At 40.3% G+C, this 23,436-nt stretch overlaps 2 protein-coding genes across 2 annotated transcripts in view; one reads left to right on the top strand and one right to left on the bottom strand.

The window, feature by feature from the left end:
• Nucleotides 1–23,175, bottom strand: part of LOC116892085 (zinc finger protein 120-like) — a 28,491-nt gene extending 5,316 nt beyond the window's left edge. Inside the window, 1 exon segment of the mRNA XM_032893559.1 lies at nt 22,800–23,175. Coding sequence (XP_032749450.1) covers nt 22,800–22,802 — 3 coding nt within the window. The 5' untranslated portion in view covers nt 22,803–23,175.
• LOC116892086 (phosphoglycerate kinase 1-like) lies at nt 3,919–5,172 on the top strand. The gene is given in 3 exon segments (XM_032893560.1): nt 3,919–4,399; nt 4,402–5,120; nt 5,122–5,172. Coding segments are annotated over 3 exon segments (1,251 nt in total).
• Nucleotides 23,176–23,436: the final 261 nt, after the last annotated feature.

The raw sequence follows: 23,436 nt of genomic DNA, 5'->3' as shown, positions 1-23,436 counted from the left end.
GCCAAATTTCAACATTCAAGATGTGGATGAAGATCAGTAGAACATTCTTGATGCATACAAAAACATACATTCTAGGTTCATCAACCAATAATAGAAAAACAAAACCTGCCAAGCGTCTCTATAGCTACTTTAAGGACAGCCAGGGCTGCACAGAGAGACTTTATCTTCAAAAATAAAAACAACAAAAGTAAAAGCATGAAAACACCAGTCTAGCAAAATAGCTTAGCACTGAACAGCAATAGCCTCTACTGTACGTTAGGGACAGAGTCTATAATTGTGAAGGCCAGGCTGCAAGAGGCAGAACCTGAGTGATCAGGTTCAACAGCAACACAGAAGACACAAAGAACAGGAAATGGTTGAGTGAATGGACAATCAAATTACAAACCCAATAAGAAATCGAGAAAGGTTCCTTCTACAAAAGCTTCCATAAGGTACCCAAAAGAAACCCCCAAAGGAGAGACAAGTTTTCAAAGACATCATGCTATTTAGTGACTTTGTGATTCAATCAACTACATTCTGACTTTGGTCACTATAGGATTATACTCATCCCATGACGAAAATGCATTTAGTCTAGTATCAATGATACCAATAGTCTGCAATAGCCTACACACTGTCCAACATCTTTGTTGACAATCAAAACAATCTCTGGATTGCCACATCTTGTAAAATCAGATACATCTTTCCAACATAAAATGGCTCCAAAGAGCCCTTCTCAGTAAAATCCAGAGTAATGTGGAAATAGCAAGGGGAGATTGGACCAGGGCAAGAAAATAAACAAGGCAAACACCAAATCCTATGTCTTTGTCTCAGATAAATGGGCTTGGCTCACCCTATCCCTGTGACTTCTCATACATCTTTCATTTCGATAACTTTCCCTCCCTATATTATTCTCTCCACGTTAGATTTCTCATAGCTTAGGAATCTCAACATCTGTGGTCTCAAAATTCGACTCATGCTTCACCCTCACAGCTTCCTGCAATGAACTCTCAGTTTACTCACTAGGGCTCTGATTCTGCAAAACAGATGACTGGAACAGTGTTGAACTGAAGACACATAGGAAAAAAATCCACAACGATTAATTCTATATCTCTCTTGCTTGCAGAAACATGGGCGATACCGCCACATTTGACTTCTAACTTGAGATGGGCTATACCATGCTTGGACCATAGTTGCAGCAGGTTTTATAATATGAAGTTCCTTCTGGTGACTAGGAATCATTTTGCTTATTCTTTCCAGAATAGGTTTAGCAAGAGGGAATGTTACTCTTAGGGTACCTTAAGAGCCTTAGTGTATGGGGTAAGGGCCTTAGTGGTGATAATCATCTTGAAAATTCCTGCCTCTGTTTCAGCCTTTGCCTGCCATCTGAAAATACCTAGTGCTTTGTTTCTACAGAACAAACTTGCATTTATTACTGCCCCACTTACTGCTTTCTTCACTGTAGTCCAGAAAAAGTCACAAGTCATAACCATGGAACAGTGTCAGGGTGTCTTCTAAGAAATATCATCATCATCATCATCATCATCATCATCATCATCATCATCATCATCATCTTTATCTTTAATCATTTCTTAACAGTCCAGTCGCTATCCCCTTCCTAGTCTACCCTCAGTTTTCTTCCCATTCCTCAACCCTGTCTCAGAGAGGATGTTCCCACTCTTACCCCCCACATTACCCCCATACCCTCCCATCCCACCACACTAGGTGTTCCTATTCCTTGGATCACAATTCTCTCCAGGGTTAGGTGCATCTTCTCTCACTGAGGCCAGACCAGGCAGTCCTCTGCTGTATATGTGTCAGGGTCTTTTATCAACTACTGTATCCTTCCTGGTTGGTGGTTCAGTTCCTTTGAGATCTTGGGGATTCAGGCTTGTTGATACTGCTGGTCTTCCTATGGGGTCGCCCTCCTTTTGGCCTTTCCCTAATTCAACCACAGGGGTCCCTGACTTCAGTCCACTGATTGGGTGCATGCATCTGCTTCTGTCTCAGTCAGTTGCTTGTTTGGCCTCTTGAAAGACAGCCATGCTATGCTCCTCTCTGTAAACACACTATAGCATTAATAATAGTGCCAGGCCTAGGAGCCTCCCCTTGAGATGGGTCCTAATTTGGGCCAGTCACTGGACCTCCTTTCCCTCTGTCTCTTCTCCATTCTTATCTCTGCAGTACTTTCAGACAGGAACAATTCTAGGTCAGAGCTTTTGACTGACAGGATACCCCATCCCTCCACTTGTCTTTCTACTGTCTTTCTAGGTGGACTCTAAAAGTGCCCTCTCCCTACTGTTGGGAATTTCATTTAGGGTCCCTTCATTTGACTCCTGAGATTCTCTCACCTCCAAGGTCTCTGGTCAATTCTAGAGAGACCCCCACCTCCCACCTCCCAAGGTTGCATATTTTCCTTCATTCTGCTGACCCTCAGGGCTTCACACCTACTCTTTCCTACCCCCTCAATACCTGATCATGCCCCCCGGACCCATCCAGGTAGCTCCCTTCCTCTGTTCCTCAATGATTGCTTTTTTTCCCTCCCAAGGGGGACTGAGGCATCCTTCCTTGGGGCCTTTGGCTTATTAATCTTCTGGAGTTCTGTGGCTTATATCCTGGGTATTGTGTAATTTTTTTTTGGCTACTATCTACTTATCAGTGAGTATATAACATGAATGTCCTGTTGGGTCTGAGTTCCTATGTATTTTATAGTTTCATCCATTTGCCTGCAAAACTCATGATGCCCTCATTTTTTAATAGTTGAATAGTATTTTATTGTGTAAATGAACCACATTTTCTGTATCTAGTCTTTCATTGTGAAACATCTGGCTTGTTTCTAGCCTCTGGCTATCACGAACAAGGCCATTATGAACATAGTGGAACATGTGACAAGATTGGGCATCTTTTGGGACTATGTCAAGAGTGGTACAGCTGGGTCTTCAGGTAGATCTATTTTCAATTGTCTGAGGAACCTACAGTTTGATTCCCAGACTGGTTGTACCAGTTTGCAAAGCCACCAACAATGGAAAAGTGTTCCTCTTTCTCCACATCCTCACCAACAGATGCTGTCTCCTGCGTTTTTTGATCTCAGCTATTCTGATTGGTGTGAGGTGGAACCTCAGGGTCATTTTGATTTGCATTTTCCTGATGACTAAGAACTTTGAACATTTCTTTAAATGCTTCTTGGCCATTTGAAACTCTTTGTAAATTCTCTGTTTAGCTCTATATCCCATAGTTTGATTGGGTTGTTTGGTGTTTTGGAGGTTAGATTCTTGAAATTTTTAAATAGATTTTGGATATCAGCCCTCTGTAAGATGTAGAATTAATGAAGTTTTTTTTTTCCCCAAATATGCAGGTTTCTGATTTGTCCTATTGAGTACGTCCTTTGCCTTACAGAAGCTTTTCAGTCTCATTTATCAATTCTTGATCTTAGAGTCTGAGCCATTGGAGTTATGCTTATGAATACCCCACCCGAAACCCCCACATGTCCATGCTCCCTGCCAATGAGTATGAGGCTCTTTCCCACTTTATCTTATTTTAGATTTTGCATATCTGGTTTTATGTTGAGGTCCTTGATCCATTTGTACTTGAGCTTTGTGCAAGGTGACAAATATGGATCTATTTTCATTTTTTGACATACCTACTGCCTGTTGGACCAGCACCATTTATTGAAGATGCTTTCCCCTTTTCCATTACCTATTTTTGGCTTTTTTATCAAAGATCAAGGGTCTATAAGTGTGTGGTTTTATTTCTGGTTCTTCACTTCTATTTCACGAATCAACCTGTCTTTCTCTGTACCAATACTGTGCAGTTTTTATCACTGTTGCTCTGTAGTATAACATGAGGTCAGAAATGGTGATTCCATCAGAAGTTCTTTTATTGTTAATGGTTTTTGCTCCTCTTCCTCTCCTCCAGGCCTCTCGACCTCACAGTGTTGCCAAAATGTTGCTTTCTAACATGCTGACTTTGGACAAGCTGGACGTGAAGGGGAAGCAGGTAGTGATGAGGGTGGACTTCAATGTTCCTATGAAGAACAACCAGATAACAAATAACCTACGGATCAAGGACGCTGTCCCAAGCATCAAATTCTGCTTGGATAATGGAGCCAAGTCGGTTGTGCTTATGAGCCACCTGGGCTGTCCTGATGGTATTCCCATGCCCAAGTACTCCTTAGAGCCAGTTCCTGCAGAACTCAAATCTCTGCTGGGCAAGGATGTTCTGTTCTTGAAGGATTGTGTGGGCTCAGAAGTAGAGAATGCCTGTGCCAACCCAGCAGCTGGGACTGTCATCCTCCTGGAGAACCTCCACTTTCATGTAGAGGAAGAAGGGAAGGGAAAAGATGTTTCTGGGAACAAGGTTAAAGCTGGGACAGCTAAAATTGATGCTTTCCGAGCCTCCTTGTCCACACTCGGAGATGTCTATGTCAAGATGCATTTGGGGCTGCACACAGAGCCCACAGCTCCATGGTAGGTGTGAATCTGCCACAGAAGGCTGGTGGATTTTTGATGAAGAAGGAGCTGAACTACTTTGCCAAGGCTTTGGAGAGTCCAGAGCGACCCTTCCTGGCTATCTTGGGAGGAGCTAAAGTTGCAGACAAGATCCAGCTGATCAATAATATGCTAGACAAAGTCAATGAGATGATCATTGGTGGTAGAATGGCTTTTACCTTCCTTAAGGTGCTCAACAACACGGAGACTGGCACATCTCTGTATGATGAAGAAGGAGCCAAGATTGTCAAAAATCTCATGTCCAAAGCTGAGAAAAATGGTGTGAAGATTACCTTGCCTGTTGACTTTGTCACTGCTGACAAATTTGATGAAAATGCCAAGACTGGCCAAGCTACTGTGGCCTCTGGTATACCTGCTGGCTGGCTGGGCTTGGACTGTGGTACTGAGAGAAGCAAGAAATATGCTGAGTCTGTGGCTCGAGCTAAGCAGATTGTCTGGAATGGTCCTGTTGGGGTATTTGAATGGGAAGTCTTTGCCAGGGGAACCGAGTCCCTCATGGACAAGGTGGTGAAAGCCACTTCTAGGGGCTGCATCACTATCATAGGTGGTGGAGACACTGCCACTTGTTGTGCCAAATGGAACACAGAGGATAAAGTCAGCCATATGAGCACTGGGGGCAGTGCCAGGCTAGAGCCAGCTCCTGGATGGTACAGTGCTTCCTGGGGTGGATGCTCTCAGCAATGTTTAGTATTTTCCTGCCTTTGGTTCCTGTGCATAGCCCCTAAGTCAACCTAGTGTTTTCTGCATCTCCATTTGGTGTTAGTGCAGCTAGTGGTCAAGATGCAGCACCAGGAACCCTAAGCAGCTGCAAAGTATGTCAGCTCGTCTTTACTGCATCGGGACTTTTCTACGTTCAAGATCCCATTTAAATTCCTTAGTGAGTAAAACCATTGTGCACTGTAGAGGGCATCTATTTATATTCTGCCTGTGAAAGGAAGTGAGCTGTAAAAGCTTAATTCTCTTCAATGTATGTAGCCTCTGGTTAGCTTTGTCACTGTTCATGACAGCATGGAAATACGGTGAGATTCCAGCTGTAGGTTTGGAGAAGTTGATATCTATTAAACAATCAAGATGCCCACTGAAACTGAAAAGAAAAAAAAAGAATGGTTTTTACTATTCTGAGTCTTTTGGTTTGACATATGAGTTGAGAATTGGTCTTTACATGTCTTTGAAGAACTGTGTTGGAATTTTGGTGAGAATTGCATTGAATCTGTAGATTGGTTTTGGGAGGATGTCCATTTTTGCTATGCTTATCCTACGAATCCATGAGCATGGAAGTTCTCTCCATCTTCTGAGGTCTTCTTCAATTTCTTTCTTGAGAGAGTTGCAGTTCTTATGATACAGATCTTTCACTTGTTTATTTAGAGTTACCCCAAGATATTTTATATTATTTGTGACCATTGTGATGGGTATTATTTTCCTATTTTCTTTCTTAGCCTGTGTATCATATGTATAAAGGAAGGCTATGGATTTGTTTGAGTTAATTTTATATCCCACCATTTGCTGGAGTTGGTTATCAACTATAGAAGTTCTTGGGTAGAATTTTTGGGGTCCCTTATGTATATTATCATATCATCTGCAAATAGGGATACCTTGACTACTTCTTTGCCAATTTGTAACCCCTTTATCTTCTTTTGTACTCTTATTTCTCTAACTAGAATTTCCATTGCTTTACTGAATAGATACGAGGAGAATAAGCAGCCTTGTCTTGTCCCTGATTTTAGTGGGATTGCTTTAAGTATCTCTCCATTTAATTTGATACTGTCTGTCAGTTTGTTGTATGCTGCTTTTATTATGGGCCTTGAATTCTTCATTTCTCCATTACTTTTATCACGAAGGGGTGCTGTAGTACGTGCAATGCTTTTTAAGCATCTAATGAGATGATATTTGTTTATATAGTGGATTGTGTTAATGGATTTTCGTACATTGACCTAACCTTGTATCCCTGGGATGAAGCCAACTTCATTATGATGAATGATCATTTCGATGTGTTCTTGGATTTGGTTTGTAAGAATTGTACTGAATATTTTTGCATCCATATTCATAAGCTAAATTGGTCTGACATTCTCTTTCTTTGTTGGGTCTTTGTGTTGTTTACGTATCAGAATAATTGTGGCTTCATAGAATGAATAGGTTATGTCCCTTCTGTTTCTATTTTTATGGAATCTTTTGAGGAGTGTTGGTATTAGCTCTTCTTTAAAGGTATGATAGAATTGTGCACTAAAACCATCAGGCCCTGGACTGTTTTTAGTTGGGAGGTTTTTAATGAATTCTTCTATTTCTTTAGGGCATATAGGCCTGTTTAGATAGAGTACCTGCTCTTGATTTAAGTTTGGTATGTTGTATTTGTGTAGAAAATCATCCATTTCATCTGAATTTTCAAGTTTTGTTGAGTATAGGCTTTTGTAATAGGATCTGATGTGGTTTTGTTTTTTTGGTTTTTTTTTTTTTTTTTGAATACTGCAGTCTCCCTTTTCATTTCTGATTTTGTTAATTTGGAAACTGTCTCTGTGCCTTTTAGTTAGTTCAGCTAGGGGATTATCTATCTTGTTGATTTTCTCAAACAACCAGCTTTCAGTTTGTTGAATCTTTGTATTGTTCTCTTTGGTTGACTTAGGTTGAATTTGACTACTTCCTGCTGTCTATTCCTTTTGGGTATTTGCTTCTTTTTGTTCAAGAGCTTTCAGGTATGCTGTTAAGTTGCTAGTGTATAATCTCCCCAAATTCTTTATAGAGGTACTCAGAGCAATGAATTTTCCTCTTAACAGTACATTCATTGTATCCCTTAAGTTTGGGTAGGCTGTGTCATTTTCATTGAGTTCCAGGAAACATTTAATTTCTTTTTTATTTCTTCCCTGACCAAGTTATCACTGAGTAGAAGTTGTTAAGTTTTCATGGGTATGTGGATTTTCTGTTGTTTTTGTTGTTATTGAAGTCTAGTCATAGTCCATGGTGATCTGATAGGATACATGGGATTATTTCACTCTACTTGTATCTGGTAAAGCTTGATTTTTCATCAATTATATGTTCAGTTTTGCAGAAGGTAGCATGAGTGCTAAGAAGAAGAAGAAGGTATATTCTTTTGTTTTAGGGTGAAATGTTTTCTATATCTGTTTAATCCATTTGGTTCGTAACTCTATTAGTTTCACTGTATGTCTGTTTAGTTTCTGTTTCAATGACCTTAAACATTGGTAAAAATGTGGTGTTGAAGTCTCCCCCTATTAATGTGTGAGGCTCAATGTATGTTTTAAGCTGTAGAAATGTTTTCTTTATGAAAGTGGGTGCCCTTGCATTTGTGCCATAGATGTTCAAAATTTAGACTTTCTCTTGGTAAATTTTTCTTTTGATGAATATAGTGTCCTTTCACATCTCACTTGATAACTTTTGGTTGAAAGTCTATTTTGTTGAATATTAGATGGCAACTCTCACTTTTTTCTTGGGACTGTTTGCTTGGAAGACTTTTGTTCCAGCCTTTTATTCGGAGGTAATGTCTTTGTTATTTGCTACTGTGACTAAATCCTCTAACTAAAACCATCTGAAGTAATAAATGGTTTTTCTGGATGGTGCAGTCAGATCATAGTCCATCATTTTTGGAGCTTAGGTTAACCATTCAAGCTAGAAAAGGAAGGTAAAAACCATAAAAGAACATTATTTATCTGTTTGCTCCTTGCTTGGCTGATACGTTATAATCAGTTATCTTCCTTATCCAGGCCAGGCCTACTTGCTTAGGGATATTGCCACTCTCAGGGGAAGAGCCTTCCCACATCAATAATCAATTAACACAATCTCTCAGAGACATAACCAACAACCATTCTGATGGGAGTGCAACCTCAGTTGAGGCTCCCTCAGATGACTAAGGTTCTGAAATGTGGAGACTTAAAGCTAATAATAACACAATAAAATATAAGAAAGTTTTAAAAATCCCAAATGTGTTAATTATGTCAATCATGTAAGTAGCAAAAACCCAAACATTGAAGATTGTAGCAACTGGAAAACACAGATTTACCAATAAATGATGAGAGGTAAGACTTTAGTTTCAAGAAGAGAAACTTAAATTGTTTGTCCCAGAAAGTCCCCAAACTAACAACAACGTAAAGAACTCATAACATAATATAGTACATTTTCAGAAGAAACTAATTTCTCAGAAAAACAACAATATATCATTATACTATAATTAATGAAATCACACAAATAGATGGCATCACTGAAAAAAGGAAACACAAAGACACACCTATAAATATAACATAGTCCTTTAAAGAAGTGCAAGAATATAGTCAAAATCATAAATCAAAGAAATCACTGGCCAGAACTCACACTGTGCACTCTGATTTTTCCTTTACCCATAACAGAAAATGGACTGGGAGTGGACGGCTATTCCAGTTGGAGAAATTCAACTCCAACATAAAATGATTCAATATCAGAAAAATAATTTGACTACTAAAAGTATGTCCTCTTATGATAAATAAAATGATCATTAGGAAACCATTTTGCTCCCTATGATTGATAATTAATTTATAATTGATTTCTGCCTCTGTGTGAGGAAACACAAATGTTTAAAAATTAAATTCAACAAGCAGATGTTAAGAGAAACGATGTATTTGTGTTATATACCTAAATAGTTTGTTTTTCACCATTTTGTAAGTCATACATGTGCACCTTTGAGAGCAAGTCTATCCTAGTTTCTATTCTTATATTTGTGTGTATGAGAATGTCTTCCATTGTGTGTACAGGGGACATACCAGGAAAGAAAGGGTCAGATCTCCTCAAGCAGGAGTAGCAGGTGTTTATAAGCTTCCCAACTTTGACTGGGTGTTGTTTAATGAACTCAGGTCAACCCTAAGAAGAATATTTGCTGAATGACCTGCCCAGCCCATATAGTACATTTTATCTAATAAATCCCTCACAGATTAACAACAAAATTCTAAATATATACAGAGTAAAGAAATGAGCCCTGGGAAATTGATGCCTCAGTATTAAGACACTGGGAATATATGATCAAGTAGGATGCCTACAGATCTTTGCCACTCCATGTTACCTGAGATCAAATACTTGGGGTTTCTCCTAGTGATCAGCCTCCTCTCCCACTACCCATGCCTCCTGTGGATACCACAGAATATAACCATCTGCACTTTTCTTACTACCTCATCTTGGTATCTGAATTCATAACTATTGGTCAGAGACCCCTTGCTTAACCAAATGCCATAATGACAGAAGACTAGGTAGTCTGTCCAGAGAACTAGCCCACCATCTGTTGTCTTAGACCCAATTCTCACTGTTGCTTACAGCACTGAAACAGACAACAGAGGAAGCTTCCTCTACTCCGTTCCATGCCTCCTGTAGATACCACAGACCACCTCTCCCTGCCCTGCCTTTCCTGATTCATTTCTATATCCCACCCACGCTTGAGTAGAGACACCCTATGCTCAAGCACACCACACCTACCAGAAGACCAGCTAGGCTGTCCCAGATCTGTTACCCCAGACCCAAAATTCTCAGTTGTTCCTAGCACTGGACTAGAGAACAACAGAATCAGCTTCACTTCTTGTCTATGCCTCCTGTGGCTTGCTAATATTATCTCCCTGGACTCCCCTTCCACAGGTTCCAATGCCAGCAAACACAGCAGCCAAGTAGATCTGTAAAAGAGGCAACATTCAGCCAACACAGTCTCTGAAAATTCCTACAGCAAACATAAACTCAGGAATGAAACTCTTATCCAAACAAGCCAAAGCCAGAAATCAGCACCTACACCTATAATCACCTCGTATGTGTAAACAACAGCATAGGGAAATATGCTACCAACAGAGCCAAGCTATCCTATCAAAGCAGGTCCTAAGTATTCAAAAATAGCTGAAAGCATAAGACAGAGATTTTAAAACTAACTATATGAAAACGATAGAGGTTCTTACAGAGAACCTGAATAAATCCCATAAAGAAATCAAGGAAAACACAATCAAACAATTGCAGGAAAACAATAAATCACTAAAATAAAGCCATGGAAAACAAATAGTTGAATGAAACACAAAAAACTGTTGAAGACCTAAAAATGGAAATACAATGTGATAAAGCAGAAACTGAATGAATCCTAAAGGCAGGTTAACCAACAGAATAGAGATGCAAACAAGAATTTTAGGCCTTGAAGATAAAATAAAAAAATAGATAAATAATTCAAAGAAAATGGTAAATTTACTGGCAAAAAAAAACATCCAGAAACTCTGAGACATTATGAGATGACCAAAAAACATGAATAATAGGAATAGAGGAAGTGAAGGATCCTAGGGGCTTTCACGAGCCTTACACCCACCCACTTCCAGTCAAAGCTAGGCCAAGTTCCATTCTCCACCCACAGTTCTAGGAAGGAGCAGGAACATTCTTGAAAAAAACACAGAGTGTACTCATAGTCACCTGACCCTCTGTGAAGTCCAGATAGAGTTCAAATGCATGTCATAATCTGCCCATGCTTGCTAGCCAACAGATTTAAAGGTCAATATGCTTAGTCAATAAGTTTAAACTGTAAGCTTACTGATGTAACCTGTAACCCTAAAAGGTATAAAAACTGCTTGTAATAGCAATTCAGGATCGCCTTCTAGTCACTCACCTTGAGATACTAATTGAAGGTTGATCCCAATGGCCTGGAAAATAAACCTCTTGCTTTTGCATTGATCTGAGTCTCAGTATCTTACTCGGGGGTATCTCAAATTAAGTACCATTGACCAAGGGTAGGGAAGGGGGCATCTTACAGAAGAAAAATACCAGTTCAAAGGTCCCAAAAACATTTTCAACAATATCATAAAAGAAAATATTCTTAACCTAAGGAAGAAAATGTCTATCAAGATAAAAGAAGCATACGAAATATCAAATAGATTCGACCATAAAAGTAAGTCCTCTTACCACATAATAATCAAAACAGTAAACATACAGAACAAAAAAGAATATGAAAATCTGTAACAGAAATAAAACAAACAACAAAAACAAAACTAATAATAATAAATTGAGCCCTATAAAAGGTATAGAATGAAAAACCCAACCAAAGGAAATTAACTACATACATAAAAGTACAGAAAATAAACAATCTTACATTATCAGTAAAACTGTATGCACACACTACCACCACCAATATCAACAACCTCAAGTCATCAATAAAATGACACACTAAAAGAATGCGGAAACAGAATTCCTTTCTTTATTGCATACAAGAAACACAACTGAATTTCAAGGATAGACATTACCTCAAGGTAAAGACTTAGGAAAGGCTATTCCAAGTAAATGGACCTAAGAGTCAAGCTGGTGTAGCTATTTTAATATCTATCGAAAATTAATGTACATCAAAAAATTAATATAGGAAAGGACACAACACATTCATCAAAAGAAAGTCTAATAAGGTAACAATTCAAAGCATTTATGTTTGAAATGTAAGCATTCACCACTGTAAAATCTTTTGTAGCTTAAATCACTGACAGTGGTAGGCTTCAATACAAAACTTAACAGAGAAAGCTCCAGAGAACTGATATTAAAAAACAATGAACCCAACTGATATTTACACAACATTTGACCCAAACAGAAAAAAAAAATTGGAATTTTCTCAAAAACTGATTGACCTACTTGAACACAGTGCAAGCCTGAACACATACAAAAAAATTGAAATACCCCCTTGCATCCTATCAGACTTCCATGAACTACAGCTGCACATCATCAACAGAAAGCTTAAAAACTCATGGAAACTGAACAATTATCTACTGAATGAAAAAGAGTTCAAGACAGAAGTAAAGAAACAAAAGATTTTAAATATTCATAGAAAAATAAATATACAACATATTCAAACTTATGGGAAACAATGAAAGTGGTGATGAGAAGATAACTCAAAATAATTCCACTAAAATCAGGAACAAGACAAGGCTTTCCACTGTTCACATCTATTCACTATACTACTTGAGGTTCTAGCTAGAGCACTACGACGACTGGAAGAGATCACGAAGATATAATTTGAAAAGAACTCAAGGGGCTGGAGAGATGGCTCAGCGGTTAAGAGCACCGACTGCTCTTCCAGAGGTCCTGAGTTCAATCCCCAGCAACCACATGGTGGCTCACAACCATCTGTAAAGAGATCCGATGCCCTCTTCTGGTGTGTCTGAAGTCAGCTACAGTGTACTTATATATAATAAATGAATAAATCTTAAAAAAAATAAATAAATAAAAAGAAGAACTCAAAGTAGCCTAAAGCCAAGGCTGGCATGGCCCTCCTGGGGACAGAGTGACATGATTCATGTCCCTGGAAAAGGACCCTAGTGTGATCTTCCAGGAGATGCCCAGCCAGGTATGGCCCTGGTAGGAAGAGAATGAAGTGGTTCCTGCCTCTGGGACAGGGCCCTAGTGTGAGTCTCCAAAAGTGTCAATGGTTGCTGTGTGCATAAGGCTTGTTTGTGTAATAATGGGTATATTTTCACATTTCTCCAAGGAATGTCCTCCTGGTTAAGGTCAATGTCTCCATGAGAATTAGGAATAGCAGAAGTCTAGAAGTTGAGGGTATGGCTATGTCTTTGCAAAAAGGCAAATGGTGGGATCTTCACAACAGCCCTTAAGGTTATGAGAAAGAGCTCTAAATTCATGAATTCAAAATATATATAATTTCTCTACTATGCAACATATAAGGATGCAATATGAATTACAAGGGGCTTTACAAACCTGAAGGAACAAAAGCAGTTACACTAAGAGCCAACTGTCAGAAAGATACAAAGGCAGGCAGATCCCTGAATTCAAGGTCAGGATAAAGAGAGGTTAGGTCCAGGTGTGGTAATTTCATAGAAGGGTCCCATGCAACTAGCAAAGGCAGGCAGAACTCCAAATTCTCTTGCAATGTTAGAAAAAAAAATGTATGTCTGAAGTCTCCTGAGAAATACAGAGTAAGATGCTCTTAACCAACTATTGGACTAAAAATGGGGTCCCCAATGGAGGAGTTACAAAAAGGACTGAAGGAGCTGAAGGAGTTTTCAACCCCATAAGAACAAAAATATCAACCAACCAGACCCTCCAGAGCTCCCAGAGACTAAACCACCAACCCTGAGTATATGCAGAGGGACCCATGACTCCAGCCACATATGTAGCAGAGGAGGGCCTTATCGGGCACCAATGAGAGAAGAGGCCCTTCGCCCTGGGAAGGCTCAATTACCCAGTGTAGGGGAATGCCAGGGCAAGAGAAGGAAGGGAGTGGGTGGGTGTGGGAACACTCTCAAAGAGGCAGGGGGAGGGAGATAGGGATGGGGGATTCTACAGGGAAAACCAAGAAAGGGAATAACATTTGAAATGTAAGTAAAAAAAAATTTTAAAAAAAAGAAAAAAGACAAAAAAGCATCAATGGGCTGTGTTCATGGGATGCTGATTCATATGATAATCAAAAGGAAACCTTGAATAAATGATTGGGATGATATGTAAAATAAAAGGCTGGACCTACGTTCTGCAGGAAATGTGCTATCTAGAGGGACTTTAGCATACAAAGATAGAACTGTGCAGCTGTATTTGAATGCTAATTGTTTCCCCCAAACTGTCTGCACAAGAAGGTCTAGATAGACCTTCGGGAAAACTGCCCCAGGTTAATTGATTGATAAATAAAGATGCCAGCAGTTAATAATTGGTGAGAAAAGAAAAAGGTGGGATTTAGGTTTTCTGTGCATGAGACCACAAAATGTAAAGAGGAGAGCTACGATGAAAGGGGACCAAGAGGACATGGCCCAGAGGACTGCTCAACTGGGTACAGAACAGAATAGCCAAATTGGAACATAGATATTAGTAAGTAGGAATTCAGAATTATCAGTGGGAGGTATATTCTAGCAGCATTGAGGCTAGCAGATGCCCAACTATTTCAATGATTAAGGTATATTAAAATATAAAAGCTGTGTGTGTGTCTTTCATTCTGGAATATAAACCATTGAAGCAGGAAACACCATTGAACCATCTCTGCATCCCTGCGATGAATGATAGTTTTGATGTGCCTTTGGATTTGGTTTCAGAGAATTTTATTGAATATTTTCGCATTGTTATTCAAAGTGAAATTGAACTGAAGTTCTCTTTCTTTGTTGGATCTTTTTGTCGTATAGGTATAAGAGGAACTGTGACTCCATAGAATGAATTACGTAGTGTTCCTTCTCTTTGTATTTCATGGAATAATTTGAAAAGTATTGGTATTACCTCTTCTTTGAAGGTCTGGTAGAATTCTGCACTAAAACCATCTGAACCTGGGCTTTTCCTTGGCTGGGAGGTTTTTGATGACTATTTCTATTTTTGAGGGGGGAGTGTTATGGGATTCCTTAGAGAGTTTACTTGATCTTGGTTTAACTTTGGTACAAGGTTTCTGTCTAGAAAATCATCCATGTCGTCTAGATTTTTCCAGTTTTGTAGCCTATAGAACCATCTTATGGCAGTGGAACACCAAGCCCTGACACTATTACTATGATGTGCTTACAGATGGGGGTATAGCATGGCTGTTCTCTGAGAGGCCCTACTGAGGCAGAAGCAGATCCTTACACCCAGCAATTGAACTAAAGTCAGGGGCCCCTAAGATTGAAATAGAGGAAGGATTAAAGAAGCTGAAGGGGAGAGCTACCACATACTAAGACCAGCGGTCTCAACTAACCCAGACCCCAGGGAGCTCCCAGGAACTGAGCCACCAACCAGGAGCATAGATGGGCTAAACTGAGACCCCTCCCACAAATATGGCAAAGGCCAGGCTATTCATGTCTCAGTGGGAGATGTGCTTCATCCTTGAGAAACTGGAGGCCCCAGGGAAGAAGGAGGCCTGGTAGAGGGGGAAACATTCTCTCAGAGGTAAGGGGGAGGAGCAATAGGATGAGCAACTGTGGGAGGGGGGACTGAAGGGAACCACAACTGGAATGTAAATAAATAAGAAATAAAATAAGTTAACAAATGGAATAAGAAAGAAATCAGGTAAACAACACACTTCATAATACCTTCAAATAATGTAAAATATGTTGAAGTAACTCTTAAAAAGCAAATGTAAGAGTTGTATGATCAAAAACTATGAGTCTTTCAAGAAATAAATTGAAGAATTATTAGAAGATGTAAACCTCTCTCATGTTCACGGGTCAGTAGGATTAACAGAGTAATAATGGCCACCCTATCCAAAACAGTCCAGTTTAGGAGTCTTAGTGAGGACTCCTAGTAATAAAGATTTTGGAGTCTGATCCGGCCATCCTTTGTAGCAAGGTGGGGCTTCATTGGTGGGACAGGGCTACAATTGGTTAAGTTAGTGGCCAAGGAGATCCCAGGAAGATCCCTAAAGAACCCTCACTGCTGCTAGGACAGAGGTTGCTCTCTGAAACCTGACAGCAGGGCCATATTGCTGAGGACAACTTCCAAACAGTTTACTAAATATAGAGGTTGAGCAGGTGTAGGCTTGTTCACCCCTATATTCTAACCTCTCTGGGGTGACATGATACCCTAAGACCTGTATACCAACCCAGCTTAAAAACCCTCTACCTGTCTGTCCTGCATGTAAGACATGTAGGGGCATGTGGTACCAAAAGTATTTGAGTGTCAAGCCAATCGTTGATTTAACTTGAGATCCACTCTATGAGAAAGAATCCATGCCTTATTCTATCTTGATGTCCAGCACTCTCTCACAGACCTAAATGGCAAGCATGGGCTGTGTATGGGTCTGTACCAGGTCATCTGTTGCTGGGTTACAGCTGTTAGCTTGGTGTTTTTCTGGGACTTCAAACAGTGCGAATAGATACAGCTCTGACTGCCTCAGTTGCTTCTGAGACTCTTTTCCTCCTATTTGATTGCCTTGTTCAGTGTCAATATGAGGTCTACTGCCTTGACTTTTTGTATCTTTATTCTTGTTTGCTTGTGCTCTCTTGGAAGCCTGCCTTATTCTGAAAAAGAAACAGAGTTGGAGGAATAGATCTGATGAAGAGGAAGACAGGAGAGGTGAGTGATGGCTGCAGGGAGTGAAGGGAGGGGAACACTGGTCAGTATATATTGTATGAGAAAAGAACCTATGTTAATTAAAAAACTCATTCCATATGCATAGATTAAAATAAAAAGAAGGGAAACAATAATGAAGAAAGAAAACCAACACAGCCAAGGCAGAGAAAGCAAGATTTTGCTAGATATAATTCCCATTCTATTTGTGTAAAGGTTGAGCATCACACAGGAATTCATAACGAGGTCATTTGCGAACCCTGTCCAGATCTGTAAAACCAGAAGTTATGCTCTAAGCAATGTGAAATATATATCAGGCAAGAAAGAAATCCAGTCATTTTTTCATTGTTTTCCACTAATTTGGATTGTGGAATTACAGAGGTTCCTGTGCATTTAGTCCTTCCTGATCTTTAAGGAAAGCTAATGTTTAAATAACTATTCAAATAATAGAAACATATATATATAATGTTACACAGTAGAGCTATATTAACTATATACTACATTATATTTTATATAGACAAAGTGATACATACAAATGTTTAAACGTGTTCTTCCTTACCTTTTTTGATTACTTTTGGTTGAAAGTTGATTTAATTCAATATTAGAATAGTTATTCCAGCTTGTTTCTTGGTACCATGTGCTTGGAAATTTTTTTCCCAGCCTTTTACTCTGAGGTAGTGTCTGTCTTTATCAATGAGGTGCATTTCCTGTATGCAGCAAAATGCTGGGTCCTGTTTACATATCCAGTCTATGTCTTTTTATTGAGAAATTGCATCCATTGATGTTAAGAAATATTAAGGAATAGTGATAGCTGCTTCCTGTTATTTTTGTTGTTAGAGGTGGAATTACGTTTTTGTGGCTATCTTACTTTGGATTTGTTGAAAGAAGATTACTTTCTTGCTTTTTCTAGGCTGTAGGTGAGAGCAGATGCTAGGGAGGATGTGGAGAAAGAAGAACGCTCCTCCATTGTTGGTGGGATTGCAAGCTGATACAACCACTCTGGAAATCAATCTGGTGGTTCCTCAGGAAATTGGACATTGCATTACCTGAGGACCCAGCTATACCACTCCTGGGCATACACCCAAAAGATGCTCCAATGTATAACAAGGACACATTTCTACTATGTTCATAGCAGCCTTATTTATAATAGCCAGAAGCTGGAAAGAACTCAAATGTCCTTCAATAGAGGAATGGATACAGAAAATCCGGTACATTTACACAATAGAGTGCTATCCAGCTATTAAAAACAACGACTTCATGAAATTCTTAGGCAAATGGATGGAACTAGAAAATATTATCCTGAGTGAGATAACCCAGACACAAAGAATACACATGGTACACACTCACTGATAAGTGAGTATTAGCCCAAAAGCTCAGAACACCCAAGATACAATTCACAGACCATATGAAGCTCAAAAAGGAAGACCAAAATGTAGATGCTTCAGTTCTTCTTAAAAGGGGAGAACAATATAATCACAGAAGGAAATATAGGGACAAAGAGTAGACCAAACACTGAAAGGCAATCCAGAGACTGTCCCACCTGGGGATCCATACCATACACACCTACCAAACCCTGTCACTATTGCTGATGCCAAGAAGTGCTTGCTGACACCAGCCTGATGTGGGTGTCTCCCAAGAGGCTCTGCCTGATCCTTTCCGATACAGATGAGTATGCTTGCAGCTAACCATCAGACTGAGTATGGTTACCCCAATGGTGGAGTCAGAGAAAGGACTGAAGGAACTGAAGGGGTTTGCAACCCCATAGAGGAACAACAATACCAGTAAACCAGACACCCCCCACCCACCCCCAAAGCTCCCGGGGACTAAACCACAAATCAAAGAGTATACATAGAGGAACCCATGGCTCCAGCTGCATATGTAGCAGAAAATGGCATTCTCTGGCATCAATAGGAGAAGTCCTTGGTCCTGTGAAGGCTCATTTTGCCAGTATAGGGGAATGATAGGGTGTTGAAATGGGAGTGGGAGGGTGGGTGGGAGGAGGAACATCCTCATAGAAGAAGGGGGCGGGGGGAAGGGAGACTGAGGAACCAGGAAAGTTGATAATGTTTGAAATGTAAATACATAAAATATTCAATAAAAAATATTTAATATTTTAAATGTGTCCTCCAAAGCAAAAGTCTTACCATTAAATTTTGTAGTTTCTTCATAGAAAAGAGCTGTATCATTTGTCTAAGAGTGTAACATTTTTGATAAACTAGAATTTATTGTCAGTATTAAAATTCAAACAAAAGACTTAATCTGTTTCTTAACCTCATTTTTACTTTTTCCAGCAGTATGATTTGTTGGGTTTCAGATCCTGAGACAAGTGGCAGAGATCCTATTCAAGATACCAAAATAGACCCGGCCTCCAGGTTCTCTCAGCATCCTTCACTCTCTACCTCTTATAGGGCATGGCTGCCATATCCCATCCTCTATGATGAACTTCTCCCAAAAACTCTTCTTTCTCTGCCCCCTCAACATTCTCTCCATTCTTGTGTGTGCACAGACTTCTCCCTTTCTCTTCCCTGTCCCCTCTGTCTCCCTTTCCATGATGACCTCACTGATTTCCTATAAGGTTAGTGAACCCACCCAAGAGCTTTTCCCAGGGTAGAAATAACCCTGAGCAATGTGAGAATAGGGAGGAGTCAGAAGATGCAGCTAATCTAGAATTACTATGCCTTCCCAGGGAGAAATAATATAAATTATGTAATACAGATTTCGTATTTCCTATAAGCTGTTAACCTTAATTCTCTTAGGTGTAGACTCCAAATTATATTATGTTTTGAACAATTTAAATATGGACAATAGACTGCAAGTCTGGCCACTACCCTCACAGGTGGGAGATTCATACAGCAAAGATATTCCCATAATTTTTTTTAATCTCAATTGTTCTATTTTACCAAGGAGGACCCAGCAGCCAGATGCTGGGTTGAAAGACTGCTAATCAGAGAGGCAGAGAAAGTACCCAGCTGACCTTTCTCCTTAGCAGATGCCCCCCTCTCTCATACCACACCCAAAAAAAATCTAAAACAAAAACAACAAGAACAACAACAAAACTAATGTGACATACTTCTAATTCCTGTGCATCTCTATCCATCTCCCTGACTCCTTACTCTTTATTATGGTTTGTTCTCCTTAATCCTATTTGCACTTCTGTCAACTGGTTACTTGCTCTGACTCTTCACCTATGGTTGACTTTATTAAATCCTGTTTACAAAATTCAAGGAGAAAGCTATTGGATTAAAATGTGTGCTACAGCAGTCGTGAAACTGAAAAATTAAAACCTTGTTATCTCTTAGGAAAAGAAGAGCCCTGGTCCTACATGTCCTCAGGGAGATTTGATGGTTTTTAATGTCTTTTTCCTCAATGCTGCAAATTATCAGTATTTACAAAGTAACTGATTTTGCACCACTTTGTGTGACTGTGACCACAGCAGAACAATGTCTCCTACTTTGTATCTACAGAAAGTTACTAAAATGGTGTGTCTTACTGTCACACAGATCACAACTAACAACATAACATCAGAGTTTGCCTGATCCAATTCAGCATGGAAGTAGCTGACTAAAGAAATTCAAATAATTATTCTTTGCTGGACTCCCTTACTAACTGAATTATTCAGTGACCAGTGAAAGGAGCCTCCTAGCTAATGCTTTAATGGGTTTTAAGGTTCCTTCAAGGAACACAAGTCAGAAAAAGCACACCAGAAAATACAGGTCTGTTCTACTTCATCTAAATGGCAGTCTACAAGGGTTACCAAGGCTCTCTTGTGCATGTGTGCGTGTATCATAATTCATGTTTTCTAGTAGAGATAGAGAAAGTGTTCAATCTCCTAGAGAAGGAAATCCTTAGCTGGGTAGGAGGCAGATTCAGCCTAGCTAAGTGACCCAGTCCTTGCCCCCCTGTGCTGAGTGAGGATTTGGTAACAGCGGCCACCTAATGGAAGGAGTGTCTTCTCCTTGCCTAGATAACCCTTGAACTTGAGACAACAAAACAACTTCCACTTGGGCAAACAAAAAATAGTGCTAGACCTGCTGATGAAGATGAGTACAGTGTGCCAGGGAGCTGGCTTACAAACCAGAGCACTGGAAGCCGAAGGCAGAGGCAGCTTTCTGGATTGTTTTTAAACAGAACAAAGTGAAAACATTCAAGGTTGAAAAGTTGCAGCATTTAAAGTGTGGTCATTTCCTGGGTTCCCATTAGCAGAACAATTATCCTGGGTGTGGTCTCTTTGATGTTATAAAGGGTTCATTTTACTTAAGGCAGTTACTCAACATGACTTTTCTTTAACCCTCAAAAAAAGTGGGAGATATAGACAATTGTTAATGACATGGAAGTGTTTCCTTTCTCCTGAGGAAGAGTGAACTTCTCATCAGAATATCTGGCTGGCCCTGTAATTTAAATAAAATTCAACTGTGCTAATGTTGAGCACAATTACAAATAGTTTTGGCCAATAAATAACACAATCTCAGGGTTCCCAGTGAGAACAAATATCCTGCAACACAGAACTGTCTCTTAAGTAAACCAGTGCCATCAAACAGTCAGTGACAGGGTCCTAAGTGGAAGGAACCAGAGGATGAGAAAGATAGGAAAAGTAGAAAGTAGAAAAGATCAAAGCTGGGGTAGGGAAGTCTTGTGCAAGCTATGTCTCATGACATAGCTTCTTAAGCATAGCATCTTGTATACTACTTACCAAGGAGAACTGGAAAGAAATGGGAAACGTCTATGAAGTCAGCAAAAACTACCATTCAATGAGACAAACAAGGGGGAGCTCTAATAAAATAATACTATACGGGAGACACAGGGTATTTCATGGGCATCACTTAAAGCCTACATACATCTTGGGTCTGATAACCACAGACCCACATGGTGAGAAGAGTTGGAGTCTCAGGATCTGAAGTAACTAACCATTCCCCAGAAGCTTTGGCCTCGGATCATTACCACCTCTCCCTTGCATCTTCCCTGCTTTAGAAAAGGGGCTCTTCCTATGCGGTTGCAATCCCCTCCAGCTCCTTCAGTCCTAATCCTAACTCTTCCATTGGGGTCTGCCAGCTCGGTCCAATAGAAAGAACAACAATATCAACTAACTGGACCCATCAGTGCTCCCAGGGACTAAACCACCAACCAAAGAGTACACACGAGGGTCTATGGCTCCTGCTACACAAATGTAGCAGAGGATGGCCTTATCTGGCATCAACGGGAGGGTAGGGGCTTGGTCTTATGGATGTTTGTTGCCCCACTGAAAGGGGTGATAGAGGGGTGAAATGGGAGTGGGTGGGTGGGTGGGGGAGCAGTGCTTAGAAGCAAAGGGAAGGGGAATGGAGTGAAGGGATTGTGGAGAGGAAACTGTAAAGGGGACAACACTTGAAATGTAAATAAGTAAAATAATGAATTATAATAAAGGAAAAAAAGGAAAGAAAAAGGAGCTCTAATTTACTCTCAATACATCAGGGCCTATTTGGCACTGCCATGCATGTTCCTGAGTTTTAGAAAGAGCTATGTCATTCTCCATACATGAGGGCCTCATGGAAAGCCTTGTTTGATCAAGCCAGTCCTGGACCCAGTAGTGTTTTTCCTTTTCAAAGACTTGTCACCCGGCATTCTCTTGCTCATATGCCTAAACTATGCTTTTTCTCAAGAAGAAAACTAGCACTTTATGGTAAAACAGCCTTTAATCTTGATTGTGACCCTATAATGCTCCCTTGAGGGGTGGGTTAGAGGCTGGTTCTTTGATATGAGGATGGCCCTAGTGGCTGGTTATAAAGCAGGCTAGCCTCTTTTGTTATGTTCTGGATAAGAATTTCTGGACAATCCTAGTAAATTAATATATGTATCCTAGCACCCTAGTCTCTAACACGTCTGGTAAGCTTACTAATTATCTGTGAGTGTTTCAGAGTCATTTCTCCCTCAGCTAAACCCTACTTGGTGTCACTATTTCCTAAGCATTGGTAAATCCTTTAACATCAAACATCATCAATTCTACTCTTCTACACCACAGTTTAATATTGGAGTGCTACCCAACGTGAGATGCCTTTTACAACCTCTACAAAATTAACTCCAAAGGGACCTTAGACCTAAATGTTAAAAGATAAAGGAGTTAACTTTGAGAAGTAAAGAGAAACCAGGCCTGATTTGACATCCTGTTAAGCATGTTTCTACACTCAAGTCTTTGTGCCAGAAGCTTTGAGCAGATGCTGCCGTCACAGTGAAGTTATTCAGAGCCCACCGCTGGGTTCAGGGAATGACTAGGACAAAAAGGGAAGTAACAGGTGGCCAGATTTGGCCACAGTTTACCACCCAGACTCAGGGACAATCCCCTGGGCAGCACCTCCCCCTGCACAACTGCCTGCTCCGTCCCTGTGTGGGCAGTGACCCTGCACTCACCATGTCGCGAATTAGAAGCTTGCAAGAGCTTCTCTCACAGAACCCAGCAGCAGCGTTCACAGAAAAACGGAACTTCTCAAGCCGGCTCAGCTACAGTGCTGAAGCTGCGGCAACTCACCCGGAAGATCCCGCCTCCTCTCCTGACTGGCGGGTCCATCTCTCCGCCCTGATTGGCCATTGAGTCTTGAATTACAAGAGCACCTCCCTTACTGTTTGAGATTGCTAATGGGACCCAGCAAAGTGGTCGCTGACCCAGTCTTCCAGTACAGTACCAGACCTTTCCCAGATACACAGAGATTTGCATTTCAGTAGCACTTGTGCCTGTCTTCCAACAGCCTGCCCTTCTGTCTTCCCATCCAGCACTGGAGAGAACTCACGGCCTCAGCTCCGACTGCTCAGCCGCCCGCTCCTCCCCTTTGTGAACAGTGACCCTGAGATCACTAAGTCCGGAAATCTGGAGCTTGTGTGAACTCCCTTTACTACACTCATTAGGAACTTCCCCTTCTGCCTCCGAAAATGAAGATGAATGTGTAATGTAAATCAAGCTTGTATACATAATTCCCAAAATTAACTTGCAAGCGCCACCTGCTCGGGAACCAGACAACCTCCACGGATGCTGGGAATTGTAGTTCTTTGT

The sequence above is a fragment of the Rattus rattus genome, chromosome 2, assembly GCF_011064425.1.
Source record: "Rattus rattus isolate New Zealand chromosome 2, Rrattus_CSIRO_v1, whole genome shotgun sequence".
Classification (NCBI taxonomy): domain Eukaryota; kingdom Metazoa; phylum Chordata; class Mammalia; order Rodentia; family Muridae; genus Rattus; species Rattus rattus.
The sequence above is the reverse complement of the archived record's forward strand: the minus strand, read 5'-3'. Positions and strand labels throughout refer to the sequence as shown.